This window comes from Zosterops lateralis, assembly GCF_965231275.1.
Source record: "Zosterops lateralis genome assembly, chromosome: 16".
In the NCBI taxonomy this organism is placed as follows: domain Eukaryota; kingdom Metazoa; phylum Chordata; class Aves; order Passeriformes; family Zosteropidae; genus Zosterops; species Zosterops lateralis.
The window spans coordinates 8,046,654-8,060,619 of record NC_139776.1 but is presented as its reverse complement, the minus strand read 5'-3'; the positions used below and the strand labels follow the sequence as shown (position 1 = coordinate 8,060,619).

The following is a 13,966-nucleotide window of genomic DNA, read 5'->3' as shown; positions in this document are numbered from 1 at the left end:
AATCTGGCCCATGCTTGCAGTGACATGAAGAGAGGTATCACAAACCCCAGTTTTCATGTGGAGCTGGTTTTACAGCTCCTTCCTCACTGTTGAGAGCTCCCAAGGAGAATGATTCCTTACACATGATGCAGAACAAATCCCTGTGGAGAACAGACAGGGTTCTGGGAGCCTGCCTCCCCAGCAGGCTTTCCTGGGAGTAATTTCCTAAAAACATGACAGTCTTTCCAAAGATATCCTCAATTCAACATCAGCTTCCTGTCACCAGGAAAAGATGTTCAAATCATGTCAGCTCGATGAAGTCAGGATCAAAGCTGTTTATTGACTTACTAATGACAAGAAATTATCCAGGAGTCAGTGAGTTATACACTCAGAATCAATATCAGTGAAGCAGCTGATAAATCCCAACACCAGCCCAAACCTAACTCCTTCTGGGGTCCTAATCCCTGGGCACACTTCCCACCCCTCACAGCATGTGCACTCTGGGAGCAGGGGGGCACTTTCTTGCACCTCTGTATTTTGGGAGGTGTGGATGATGCATCCTGACAATGCAAATGTGATTTATTTAGGGATCAGCTCCTTCAGGACACACAGGGCCTGCCCAGCCATGCCCAGCTGGATCTAACAGTCTCACTATAGTGTCGTGAGGTCTTTTTATCTCAGTTTGTGGAGGCAAACTCTTGGAAAGCCAAAGAAAGGAAGAGACATCCCAGGAAGACCAGCACCCTGCTTCTCCCTCCCCCATCCATTCCCACTGAGTCCTGGCCACAGTGGGGACTGGGGACTGCAGCCAGAGTCCCCATCCCTCAGGTCTCAGCCACAGGCATGTCCAGCACCAGCATGTTCTGTGGATTTCACAGCAAAAAGCACCTGGGTGGGATTTAACAGCAAATTCTGTGTTTGTGTGAGATAGACTAGCAGCACAAAATCCAGGGGTGGCCCAGGGTATGGCAAAGCCACCATGGCAGCATCCCTACCTTGCCCCCAGTGATGTTGTAGGTGGTGCCCAGCAGGTCATACAGGACCCCTGCGAATCGGAGACACTGTCAGAGACACCTCGGCCCTGGTGGGCACTGCCAGCATCTCCAGCATTTCCCTGCCTACCAAAGAATTTGGGGAATACTCAGAGGGAAAATCAACAGGGTGGGGATTCTTGGGTTTGTGTATTTTAGTTTAGTCTCTGCTTTTGGCATACTTCCCACATGAGTTAAGTAGATAAATGGATGCTGCAAGATGGGGAATTTTACTGCCATTTCAGCTGGGTTTAGGCGTGGTTAAGGGAGATGTGTTGATTTTTGGAGGTTTCAGAAAGGCAAAGAACTGTGATAGTTTGATTCTGAGGGCAGGAACAATCTTCCAAGAGGCTTCAGAGGTGCTGTCTGCATCCTTTGCAGTGGTTCTGTCCATGCAAGCAGATTCCTGCCTCTGAAGGACTGGGCAGACAGAGCCCGACTGGAGGCACTGCCCAACACTTCCCCCCTCCATGTCCACTGCAAGGGAATGGCTGGCAAGTGACTGTCCAGCAGAACCCCTGGCAGTCCTGGGGACAGGAGGAATGTGCCAGGTTCTCACCCCACAGGTGCCACACCCACGAGAGTTACTGGTGGCCAAAACACTCCCACGAATGCACATTGTACATTGGGAGCAGGGATCACTTCTGAGCATTTGTGCCTGTGGGAAAACAGTTTAGGAGGCTGATTTATCATTTGTTATTCCTTGAAATATTATTCCTCGAAACAATATTCTCATTTTCAGGATACACTTCTGGTGGGAGCAGAGCTTTGAGGCTTCCAGACCAGTGCAGATCCCACCCACAAACATCAGGAGCCTCCACTGTTGGTTACACAAACCAGGGCCTGCCTCAGTTTTCTCTGTCCCTGGGTTATTCTGGATTAAACCTGCCTTAAACTGAGTGAAGAGCAGGGTGAGATCCCCACAGGTATCTGACTAAAATGGACTGACATTATGACATGTTAGGGGGCTGCAAGTCTACCCTTTGACAAGCCTTTGGGAATCGGGTGCTCAACCCCAAGGGCAGCTCTGTCCAACCATCACACCCCTGCCCACCAGGCTGGGGCAAGGAGGCTTCCAGCAGCACCAGTGCATTTGCTGCATAAACCCAGGAATGGCTGGAAATGCTGCTTTTCACCAGTCTAAAAGCTCCTTTGTGTGACAAAACTGTGAAATCTGTTACAGTGCACTGAGAAGAAGGAGGAGGCGGAGGAGGTGGAGGAGGAAAAGGAGGAGAGGGAGGAGACGATCTCTGGGAAACAAGGATGGGAGGAGGATGGGACTTGCCAGAGCTGGCAGCACTTTCTGAAGGGTGTGGTGGAGGACCTTGGGTTGCACGCTGGGCAGGGAGAACATGTCACCCTCAGAGCCCTCATGCAGCCAGCAATAATTATTTATTGAAGATCAAAAGGTGGGAAAGTCATTGGCTAAAGAAATTGATCTGGTACAGATTAGGGCAAAATTTGCCTTGTGTCTAATAAAATGTGTTTTCTCTCTTTGCAAACCTTTTCTCAAGAATGCCATCTTCTGGTTTTAAATGAAGCTGAATGTTTTCATCCCTAAAAGAAGCTCTGACAGTCTGAGAGTACAAAGCAGACAAATATGCACATTGCATGGAATAGCACAACTAGAGCTAGTCTGAATATGTCCATGAAACCTTTGTTTAGTGGGGAAAAAAAAAAAACAAAAAAACAACAAAAAAAAAAACCAAACAAAAAAACAACTGCAAAAAGTATTTGTGTGCTGTAGAAATCTAAACCTGAAGATTGAAACATCTAACAGTGCTGTTACCTGCCCCTGAGGAATTGTCAATCCTGGCAAATCAGTGATGTGTCCCTTGGGATTTATCTGCTGAGGGGTTGGTTTTAACACTGACAGAAGTGATGTGGGAGTTCCTGTGGCTGAACCTCGGGGTGCCCGTGGTGTCCTGCCCCAGCCCCCCTCCAACCATCAGGTTTCTAACACCAGAGTGATTTCCATGTTTTCTTCTATAAAGCTGCTCAGAGCAAAGATTGGTCAGCACAAGATCAACCCCAAGGACAAGTGAGTCCCCCAGATCCCCCAGCCATGCTCCCTGTGGGCACTGGCTCCCATTAACCTTTTGCCAGTGATTGTCATTTGGACTATGCCATGAAGAGCCCTGAGCCAGGGGAGAACACCAGAAAGATCACAGGAAACAGAAACTTTTCATCTTCAGCCTGAGACAGAGGAAAAGGGCTGGGTAAAGGGGGACAGTCAAAGCCTGATGCCCAGGATTTGATGCTTACAGCAAAGATATTCTCATTACCTTTTTCTTCCCCTTCTTGTTCAAACTTTCCATTTAAATCTACTTTCAAATTTAGAAACATGTTTCTTCCCAATGTATAATCACATGGTCTAATTTTGAAAAAAAATCAGGAAAAAAATTGTTTTGGCATTCAAAACATCTCCATGCCCCCATGCAGCATGGATCTGGAGGATGGAGGGCTGGCTCTGATTCCCCAGAAATTTTGGGGCTTCATTGGGACATCATGGACAAAATCTGGGCAGCCCCTCACACTGCAGAGCTCCGACACCTGCCCCGGACGGTGCTGAGGCAGGAGCTGACGCGCTTTGTTGCCTTTAAGTTACAGTTTCTCCGTGTGTTTGTAGACACAACCATGCAGAAAATCACCGGCTTTAATATCCCACTTGTTAGCAGGGAGTGATTCGTGGCTGCCTCCGGGCTGACACTTCCCAACCTCCCACTTTTATTTGCTTGTTCCCAGTTCCGGGCTCACAGTGTGAGGCTGCAGCTCATCATTCACTCCAAGACTTTTCATGGGCTTGGTGTTGGGCTTTTTTTTTTTTCACAGCTTCCTCTGCCATTTTCTGCAGAATGTCACTCCCATTTACAGCTGAGGCTGCTGGAGAATTTGCAGAGTACAAGGAGTTCAGCACAAAGCCCCCAGGGAGGAGCCTGTGCTGGAGGGTGAGGGGTTGCAGCACTACCAGTGTATCATATAAAACATCTCTATTAACATATCCCATCCCAGCACACCCAGGACCCCTGCTGATCCTCTGCAGAGAGGTGAGGAACAGTCAGTCTATAAAACCTGACTGAGAAAGAGGAGAACTGAAAGAATTAAAGGGCGGGGTGATACTGTTTGTGAGCTGATCCCTGAGGGTTTCCAACATCTGCCAGTACAAATAATTTCACTGATAAATCTGAAAGTCTGGGTAAGCTCTCAGTCTCGGGGCCCAAATGAAAGCTCCCAGCCAACAGAGACTTGTGTACCAAGACTGAAAGAAAAATCTCATCTGCTTAATTACGTGGTACAGACAGAAGTGGGAGCAAGAAGAAACCTAAGATGGGCAGTGGTAAATTCTGCTCTTGGAGACACACATGCCTCAATAATAGTCTCACTGATTTCAGGCAGTGTTAGAGTGAGGATGAGAAGAACCTTCACCTGCCCAGAGAATGGGCTCCTCAGCCCTAACCCTGTCCTAATTCCACCATGGGAGATCCACACATCCCACCAGACTGCTAACAGGCTGCACAGGACCCTCCTCCAGGCTGCTGCTGTCCCTTTGACTGCCCCTTAGACTTGTGGCCACCACTGTGTCCTCCCCCATTCCCTCTGGGGTACCCCACCCAGCAGGACCCAGCTCTGGGAGCTCAGCCTGATGAGGTAATGCAGCACAAAGTAATTTATTTCCTCTCTTCATTTCTGTATAAAACTTGTCATGAGGTTTAATCCGTCATTACCTCCCTCCCAGAGCTGTGCTCAGTGGCCCGCTGCTAAGCCCAGACAAGGAGATTTACATCTTATCTAACAGGAGTGTAAGATTTATGGATAACTCCCGACAAGGAGCACATCATGCCAGAAAGACACTTTTGTGCTAGTAACTTGATCAGTCATTATGCTGTGAGTTGACATCTAATTAAGCCTCCACAGGCATCATCAGGTCCAGAACAGCTCTTCAGGAGGAGAAAATCCACCTCTAAGCACCGTGGTGGCAGCTTATCCCCAACCCTTGCACTGCTGGAAGAGATAATAATGCTCCCCAGAAAATCCCCAATCTCAGGCGATATCACCTGCACTGGAAAAAGGAATCACAGGGGCAAATTCCCAACTGCTCCTCTAAAACACAGCAAAGACTCATTTCTCAGAGTTTTCCTAGGCTGTGTCCATGCCCCTACCAAAGCCAGATCCCACCAAACACCTCCCATGGCCACAGGGGATTTGTCTGAGGGTTACAACCTTCTCAATGGATTTACTCTTCTGAACACATTTCTTGCCTCTCAATGGGCTGCCTACACCAGCGTGGAAGTGTAAATCCTGCTCTCCCTTGGCAGGCTGCTCGATCTTCATGTTTTCTCTTGACACTGCTTCCAGGATGCCTTCGATGGAAATGCACAGCATGGCTGGAATGCTGCTTTTCTTGGCATTTCCCTGTCATGCTGAGCAGGAAAGTAACACAGTGCTGGGCAGAGCCAAGGGCTGTGAACGTGTCAAGATGCACTTGAAGCCAGCACTCGGTGCCTCACATCACCCATGCACAAAGGACAAAGGCTGCAGGTGTTTCAACAAGCCCTGAACACCTCACCCCACTGCCAAGGCAGTCACACCAAAATGGGCAACTCAACCCTCTCTGAGAGACTGGGCAAGCTGGGGAGGGATGGGGGGAAGCCAGAACACAAAGGGGAACTGGAAAGGCCATGCAGGGCGTGTGTACATGGTGTTTGCAGGTGGTCCATGCTCTGTCCTCCAGGCCAAAAGGAAGCCAGAAGAGCATGATGGACATTAAGCACATGAAGGAGATGAACTCCTATTCCCTCCCATGAAGAGTTTCACTGTTTGTAGAGGTATTATCAAAGAGAGTGGATGCCACTGACTATGTTTTCAGCCAATTGTAATAAATATTGCCAGTGGCTTTTGATAGAGAATGGGTTTAAGAGAGGAAGGGATTATTGCACATGGGCCATTTCAGATCTTCTGTCTGAAAACTCACTGAACCCAACAGAAACACTTCTGTTACCTTCAAAAGACTTACCCAGACCAGAAGGAAACAGAGAATGTCCTTAATAAATTGCCAGGATCCCCTTCAGGTCATGTCCTAATCTCATCCCTTCTGGTTTGAGCTGACCAGCCAGGAGAGTGACATAAACCACAGCAGCCTCTCACAGAATCCTGGAATAGTCTGGGTTGGAAGGGACCTTAAAGTTTATCCAGTTCCAAACCCCTGCCATGGGCAGGAACACCTTCCTCTAGACTTTTCCAAGTCCCATCCAGCCTGATCTTGAACACTTCCAGAGATGGAGCAGCCACAGCTTCTCTGGGCAACCTGTACCATGGTCTCACCACCCTAATAGGGAAGAATTTCTTCCTAATTTCTAACATAACCTTACACTCTGTCAGTTTAAAGCCATTGCCACTTGTCCTCACATTCCATGACCTAGTCACAAGTCCCTCTGCAGCTCTCTTGAAGCCCCTTTAGGCCCTGAAATGGGCTCAAAGGTCTCCCTGGAGCCTTCTCTTCTCCAGGCTGAGCAACCCAAGCTCTCTCAGCATGTCCATAGCAGGGGTGGACACAGAGGTGCTGTCCCTGTGGTGTTCAGAAGAAAGAGTGGCTGCAGAGCAAAGAAATCCATATTTGTTTTCTAACAATGTTTGATTTCTTGGCATCCTCCACCCAGAGGCCTTTCTTTGTGCTCCTCAGGAACACCACAGTGAAGACAAGCTGCCCCAGCACCTGCTGTTCAGTCCTTCGGCTCACCAGGTCAACAGCCAAAGTAATCAATTCTATGGGGAAACAATAAAAATGGCACAGAAAAACAAAGTGTCCCCCCAGTGTCCTGGTTCCCAGCCCTCTTTGCCAATTCCTGCCCCATCAGCTTTGCTTGAGAGGATATATAAAACTAGCAGAATTTCTCAGTGTGGCCACAGCAAGAGACAAACTGAGTCAGAAGAATGGGAAGACCAGCCAGGAGAGGTAAAGATGCTTTTGCAAACTGAATAACTTAATACAGGCATTGCTCCTGCTTTTGTGTGTCTCCACAAGGGTCAGCACTCACCAGAAGTGATGCTTTCTGCAAAGACTGAGATAAATATGTATGTTTTCTGCAGGTTAAACTTTCTGAATTATTTGTTTTGGTAACATTGTAAGAGCATTACAGACATTATAAACGATTCCCAAATGTTTTTCAGAGACAGATAACACTTTCGCCTTTTCATTTGACTTTATAACTCCTCCATAACTTCCATTCCTTCCTCTATTAATTTTAGCTTCTGTTTATTTGCTGTTTTAATACCGGTTGTGGCCATTCTGTTCTCCTCAGTAAATGAGATATTGCTGCAGGCACTGTTGTAGCTCACAAGACTGCAGAGGCTCTTCAAGGCTGAGCCTTCTGTCAGTGCTTTTAAGACACCACAGGAGATCTGTGGGTTGTAACTGCACCAAAGCTGACAAGCTCCACACCACAACCCCAGTCAAGGAGCAGATCTGTGGCTCTGTGCCTCAGTGGCCAGGCAAGGGCCACATTGTTGTGACCAGGCTGCTGTGGGGGGTCCTCTTCTTCCCCCTCCTCTTCTTTCTCCTCCTCCCCCTGCAGGTGCCGGCTTGGCGATGCTCCGCACCCTGAGCATCCTCCTGATCCTGCTGGTCCCAGCTCACACCAGCAGGTCACCCGACTGTGGCGGCATCCTCACCCCCTCTGGACTGAGATACCGTGAGTGCAGACCCACATCTCCCATGCCAGCAGCAGGGAGAGGGGGCAGTGACATCTTCCACTCTGGTGGTGACACACCAAACCCTGGCACCAGAATGTCGTGTCACTCCTCAGCTTACCTGCCTCACCCCCGCCCATTGCTACCAGCAGGGGGCTGGGAAGGGATGGAAATGGGTTTCAGTCTGTCCATCAGGAGCTCCAGAGGCTCTCATAAAACGTCTGCCCTGTTTTGCAGTTGCTGAAGTTTCAAAGCCACATGCAGAGTCAGTTCTCAGGAAAGACCTCATGGCCTCGCCAGCCCCAGACCCATCTCCCACCTCCCCAAGTAGGTGAGTTGCCTCTCTTGCCCAGGCTTTGTTGCCATACCCCTGGTTCACACTGTTCTCACAAAAGACACTTTGCCAGTAAGAACAAAAATCCTCCTGCAGACCAGGAGGTTTAGAAATGAGGTCCTGGCTCCTTTGTTGGTGTCCAGCGGCAGCAGAACCTGTGCTGTTCTCAGGGTGTGGATTTATCTGTGCAGATCTCATGAACTTTGGGGGTTTCTCAGGGTCTATGCTGGTCTCCTAACACCTTCCTTTCTCCTCCAGCAGGAGCCAGATTACCTCTATCAAAGTTGACAAGTTTTCCCTGACCCTGATCCCCGACACCGGGATGCGGCTGAACATCGAGGTGGACCTTGCCATCACATCTGGCCCGTGAGTGCTGGGGCTGCTGGGCTGGAACCAGCCCAAGCTCCTGGCTGACGTGACAAGGCAGCTGCAGGAGCAAGGGTGGCCTGGGGGGAGTGTGGCCAGGAGCACCCCCAGCTCCAGCCTCCTCTCCTCTCGGGCACAGCTCGACCACCAAGGAGATGAAGCTGTCCATCCTGGCAGACCTCCACGTGGAGATGAACCCTGAAGAGAACCTGGAGCTGGTGACCTCTGACTGCAAACCCACCCTGGAGGAGGTGCACAGCACTGAGGAGATGGACAGGTCAGCCCCACAGTTTTTCTCCTTGTGGGATTTGGGTAATAGGTGAAAGAAGAAACTGAGGCACGGGTGTTTTGAGGCAGGAAGGCAATTAGATTGAGACTTGCTCACTGTCCTCAAAGCTAACAAAGGCCAACACTGAAACTTTATCTCCATGGGAGAAACTTTGCTCTACTTTTGGAGTGGTTTCTCCATTTTAAGACAGTCACAAGGGAGGGGTACTTTTAGAGTTGTACAGCTGGAATGCTTTTAATGCAAGTCCAGTGGCAATTCTCCAGTGGTTTGGGATTCTGAATTTTATTCAGAGCTTAATAGATGATAGAAAGCAATGGTAATTCTGTCTCTGGATGCCTTTTGGGTCAGATAAGACACTCACCCACCTTTGGCTGATCTGGTTTTCTCCTAACTTCTCTTCTATTGTTTTTACCCAGCAAGTCCTCAGGATCTGATGTGGACAAGCAGATCAACGTTGAAAAAGTAAGATAAAGTTTGTAAAGGCATAAGACAGCATTGTACAGGTCTGTAAGAATTAGAGCACTTTATGTCTGCCTGGTGCTTTTCCAGATTTCCCCCACAGCTCTGTGCTCACTGGACACTGCCATCATCCCCTGGCTCCTGCTCCCAGCTGATGGCAACACCCACCTCAGAGGCTTTCCAGGGATACCCAATGCCAACAGCCCCCCATGTTCATCTGTCACCTCTCTTTCTGTTCTTTATTCCATAGATTTGCCTGGAAGTCTCCAAACTGCTGCTTTTGCCAAATGAACGGCTGATGTCTCTGGCAGGTGGGCAGTTGGCTTTCAGTCCTATTATGGACTGAGGGTTTCAAGGAGCATTTTGGAGCAGATTCTGAGGTGGGACAGATTCCTACCCTGCAGCAGCAGAGGCTCTGCTGCCATCATCTCCCTGGGGACCTGCTCTCTCTTCCCAGCTCTTTCCCTCTCTTTTGTACTCTGGAAACCCAGACACTTTCCAGAGCCTGTCACTCCTTCCCTCCTCTTCCTGAACATCCCTCTGCTCCATTTGCAGCTCCATTCCCCATCACACCAAACTGTCAAGTCCAGTACCTGCCCCTGGCTGCCCCCATGTACTCCGAGCAGGGAATCATCATCTCTTTGCAAGTAAGTCCTCACTTTCCAGCTCTTACAGCCCAGCTCCAGTCCTTGGAAGAGCTGCTTCTACCAAGTGCTACAGCCCTGAGACACTTGAGATTAATTTTCTCTCTGCCTGTGTCCCTGCAGACAACTTTCCAAGTGGCAGGGACAGCGATCCCCCTGCCAGTCAGCCCTGTGCCTTTCAGTATGCCTGAGCCAGCACGTTCCAGTCCTTCCCACCTCATCCTGGCCCTCTCTGAGCACTTCTACACCAGCTTATTCTCTGCCTTGGAACAGTCTGGAGCCCTCAACGTGAGTCTCCTGGTGAGTGGAGCAAGGGAGGAAGGAAGGAGTGGGAGATACACACTTGGAGGGACAGTCCTGCCCTGGGAATGTCTTAGAGGAACCACAAGCCCTACACAGAAATGAGAGTGTGTCCAAGCACCTGCAGGAGTCACAGCCCCTCACCCCCAAGCTCTGAAAAATATTCCTGGTCTAATGGAGCATGGAGTGTTTGCCATGAGGAGTAACCTGCATACTGCTGCTGGCATGGGCTGGTGTGAGGAGGGCTCCTGCAAGTCCCCAGGGTGGGATGGTGCTCATCAGAGGGGTTGCATGTCCATGCTGGACAGGAGCTCTGGAGCAGCAGCCCCAGGCAACCATGGGTCTGATCACGAGCCGTGCTTTGTGTTTCAGAGCTCGCTGACCACTGCCACCTTGGCTGAGAGGATCACTCAGGTGTGTGGCTGTCACTGTAACCCCAAGAGGCACAACCCCAACTCGGGCAGTGTCCCCCAGCTGGGGGTGCAGGGATGGCTGCCGTGCCCAGAAACAACCCTGTTCCCTCAGCAGCTGGGCTCCCTCTTCCAAGAGGACCTACCAGTGGTGCTTCAAGCTGTGCCCCGGAGTTCACCTCGTGTGGTGCTGGAGGAGGACAAAGCAATCGTGGAGCTTTTCCTTACTGCCCAGATCGGAACAAGATCATCCCTTTTCCAGAGCTTCCTGAGTGTGAACGTGGTGAGTGTGAAAGCATGCACAGCTTGGGAAGTATGTGCTGTGAGTGTGTTCCTGCTGCCCACAGGCACTGCCCTTTCCTCTGAGCCCTGGCCCCACTGCAGGGGCTGATTTGGCCTTTTCCATCACAGTGCTCCTGGTCTCCAGCAGTGTTTGCCCATGTGGCATCGTGCAGGATGCAGGGAGCGCATTGCAGGAGGCAGCACATGGATGGGTTCATCACACCCCACAAAGCCAAAGTGGGGCTGTTTCCTCACTGACCCTGCCCTCTGTTCCCTCACAGGATGTGACTGCCAGGCTCCACTTCAGCGTTGTCGACACGAGGATGATCATCTCTGTGGCAGCCATAGAGTAATGACCCCGTCTGCACTGCAGGGCCCGGAGAAGACATGTCCCAGTCACAGGAGAGGCAAAGTGGTCTGGGGAGGGTTTTAGCTTTTAGAGTTTGGGCATTGCAGACATAGCTTCTTCCCCAGGGAGACAGTGAAATTCCAGAAACATGGCTAGGGAGAAAAGTGGGAACTGCAGCTTGCACACTCCCACAAAGGCCCTGAGCCCAGACAGGGAGTCTGGGGAAATGGGAAACTGCTTAGTACAGCTCAGCACCAGCAGCTCCTCTGCTGCTCTTTGTTTTCCAGGGATATTGATCTCAGCCTGGCCACCTCTGATGTGGGTCCTATACTGGTAGGTGCCTCCTGCTGTGGCCACTCCTGGTACCATCCTCTCAGAGCCTGCTCCCCTTCAGCTGCCCCAGCCATCCTGGGCAATGGGTGCCAGGGAAATACGGAAATACTGACCTTGGGTGCTTGCTGCACCTGGTGGGAGGGACAGTTGAGTCCTTGAAGATGGGAAGAGGTGCAGTGAGCATCAGGACCTTCTCACAAGTCTTTGCCCCTCTCCTCCTGCTTTAGCCCTACACCATGAGCTGACCCTGCCTTTCCCCCACAGGCTGCCTTGCTGGAGGAGTTGTTCCTGCCCACAATCCGTGAGGAGGTGCCAGCCCAGATAAACGGTGAGGAGATGGGAGCTCTGTGGGTGCTGCCATGCGGGATGCTCCTCAAGGACCCAGGCAGCACCCAGCTGGCAACTTGCCCTCTTTCTTTTTCTCAGCGGTCCTGAGACAAGGTGTTTTCCTGCCCCACATTGCCAGTTTCACTTACACCGATGTCAACATCACAATTCACAAGGTAAGAGATAAGACATTTAAAATGCTCCCTGCTGTGCTTGATTTAAAGGAAGCCTGGGAGCAATGCTAACTTCCCAGCTCCAGAATAAATCAGAGCCTGATCTTCCAGCCCTGGTAACTTGCAGGACCAAGTTCCATTGCCTTAAATAGGCTGAGCCCCTCCTTAGCCCCGTGGACACAGGCAGTGGTTGGGGCCGTGGGTGGTGATGGTGAAGCCTTGTGTGGGCTGATGGAGCCACACAGGCACCATGCTCAGTTCTCCTTCCTTCCTTCTTTCCCTGCTCAGGATTATGTCTTGATCCCCTGCAACCTCCAGCTAGAGGCAAGGAATAGAGAGAGCAGCACCTGGCAGTGAATTCCAGTGTCTGGAGTAAAACTGTGGGAGAATGATTCAGTTGACTCTCACATCATGCTCCGTGGTTTGCCACTGCTTAAAATGTTGAAAATCTTCTTTCTTGACTTACTAAAACATCATGGGTTTATATTCTAGATAATAATGGTGTTGCACTAGCACGTTTCTCTTCCAGCCCTGATCCTGGTATATTTTTTTGCACAGAGAATGTATTGTAACAACATTCTGTGCTTTAATTAAATATTTCTCTTTAATTCTGCATTTGCTGGTGTGACTATTGACATTTTTCCCCCCTCAACAATTTGTACCTATAAACAGAATAATTTTGCCCATCATGTCCAGACCCTACATTTAATTAATTCCACTCATTTACAAGGATGCAAAACAGACTCATGCCTCTCGGCTGCAGAACAACATAACCCCTACAACGAGAGATCTTTCATCTGCTTTTCCTCCATGTCTCGTGTTACTATGGGAACATTACAGCTGGTGAGTTTCCTGGGTCAGAAAGAAGAGGAGGGGGAGGAAATCAGTCTGCAGAATGGTTTCTAATTTTAGACCTGAAGGCAGTTATATTTTCAACACTTTGCTTCTGAGAAAGGCTCATCACAGAGAAAATGCTGAATGAGAGGTGACCGCAGGCGTCAGGCTGCGCCGGCGCCGTGGTCGTTGGCATTGGGATGCTCTTTCCTACTGACCAAACACATCTCCCAGTTGTTCAGGGACATAAAGGGGGGAAAAACCACCCACAACAGACACAGGCATCCAAAAAGGGGAGGGTGGGTAGTAACAGAACTTCAAAAGCTGCCCCAGTCACTCAATCACTGGGTGCTGTTGGCATCTACCCCAGACAGAGTGAGCATGTGGCTGTGCTGATGCCCAGGAGGAGAATCCTTGTCCCTGACCATGCAGGTCAGGAGGAGCATCCTCATCCCTGACTGGGCAGCCCAGGAGGAGCATCATCATCCCTGATCATGCAACTCCCACCTCAGCTCTCCCATGGTGATGCTTCATGTAACACCCCATCCATGAAACCTTATTAATTACATCTACATCTGCTTTCAGTTGCTACAACTATACCCATCATTTCTAGCCTCTGAAGCTGCTGAAAAACACTTCAAAATGTTGTATTTCAAAGGCTCAGAAATAGGAAAGCAAACAAAACAAGCCAGGTTGATTTACTGCAGGGAGTAAAGAACCCTGAAGGTTTATATGCCCAGAGTAGGGACCTGACTAATGCCCAAGGCTGGCCATGGCAGAACCAGCTCCTGATAAAAGTTTCTTGGTAGAGCTGCAACCATTATTCCCTGACTAATGTATGTTAAACTAGTTTCCCAAAAGGAATAAGCTACAGTATAAGGTTAGATAATGTGTCCTGCCAAAGAAAAGGTGCATTTCTTTGGCAGGAAATATTCTCGCTCCAAGCTTCACTGCTGATTCTGCCTCTCCAGTGCAGGGCTGGAGTCTCAGGAGCTGCACCCACAACCACCAGCCTCACCTGGGAATAGCCACAGGCTTAGAGTAGAGCTGGCTCATTCTAGAGAAGGAGGGTCTTCTGCTTCTCTCTCCAGTCACCTCATTTATTGAGATCCCCAGCACAGCCAGGGAAAAGGAATGCTGAAAAAACTGTTTGCATTAGCCCCTTTGGG

At 49.9% G+C, this 13,966-nt stretch overlaps 1 protein-coding gene across 1 annotated transcript; it reads left to right on the top strand.

The window, feature by feature from the left end:
- Positions 1-7,596: 7,596 nt before the first annotated feature.
- On the top strand, positions 7,597-13,176 carry LOC310915962 (protein TENP-like; the record flags this gene model as incomplete). Its single annotated transcript, XM_083873186.1, has 14 exons — positions 7,597-7,699; positions 7,935-8,028; positions 8,290-8,397; positions 8,537-8,674; positions 9,103-9,148; positions 9,396-9,456; positions 9,701-9,792; positions 9,913-10,089; positions 10,462-10,782; positions 11,063-11,130; positions 11,418-11,463; positions 11,728-11,791; positions 11,890-11,966; positions 13,168-13,176. The coding sequence occupies 14 exons, from the start codon at positions 7,597-7,599 to the stop codon at positions 13,174-13,176; spliced, it is 1,404 nt and encodes a 467-aa protein (XP_083729312.1).
- Between the last annotated feature and the right edge of the window lie 790 nt (positions 13,177-13,966).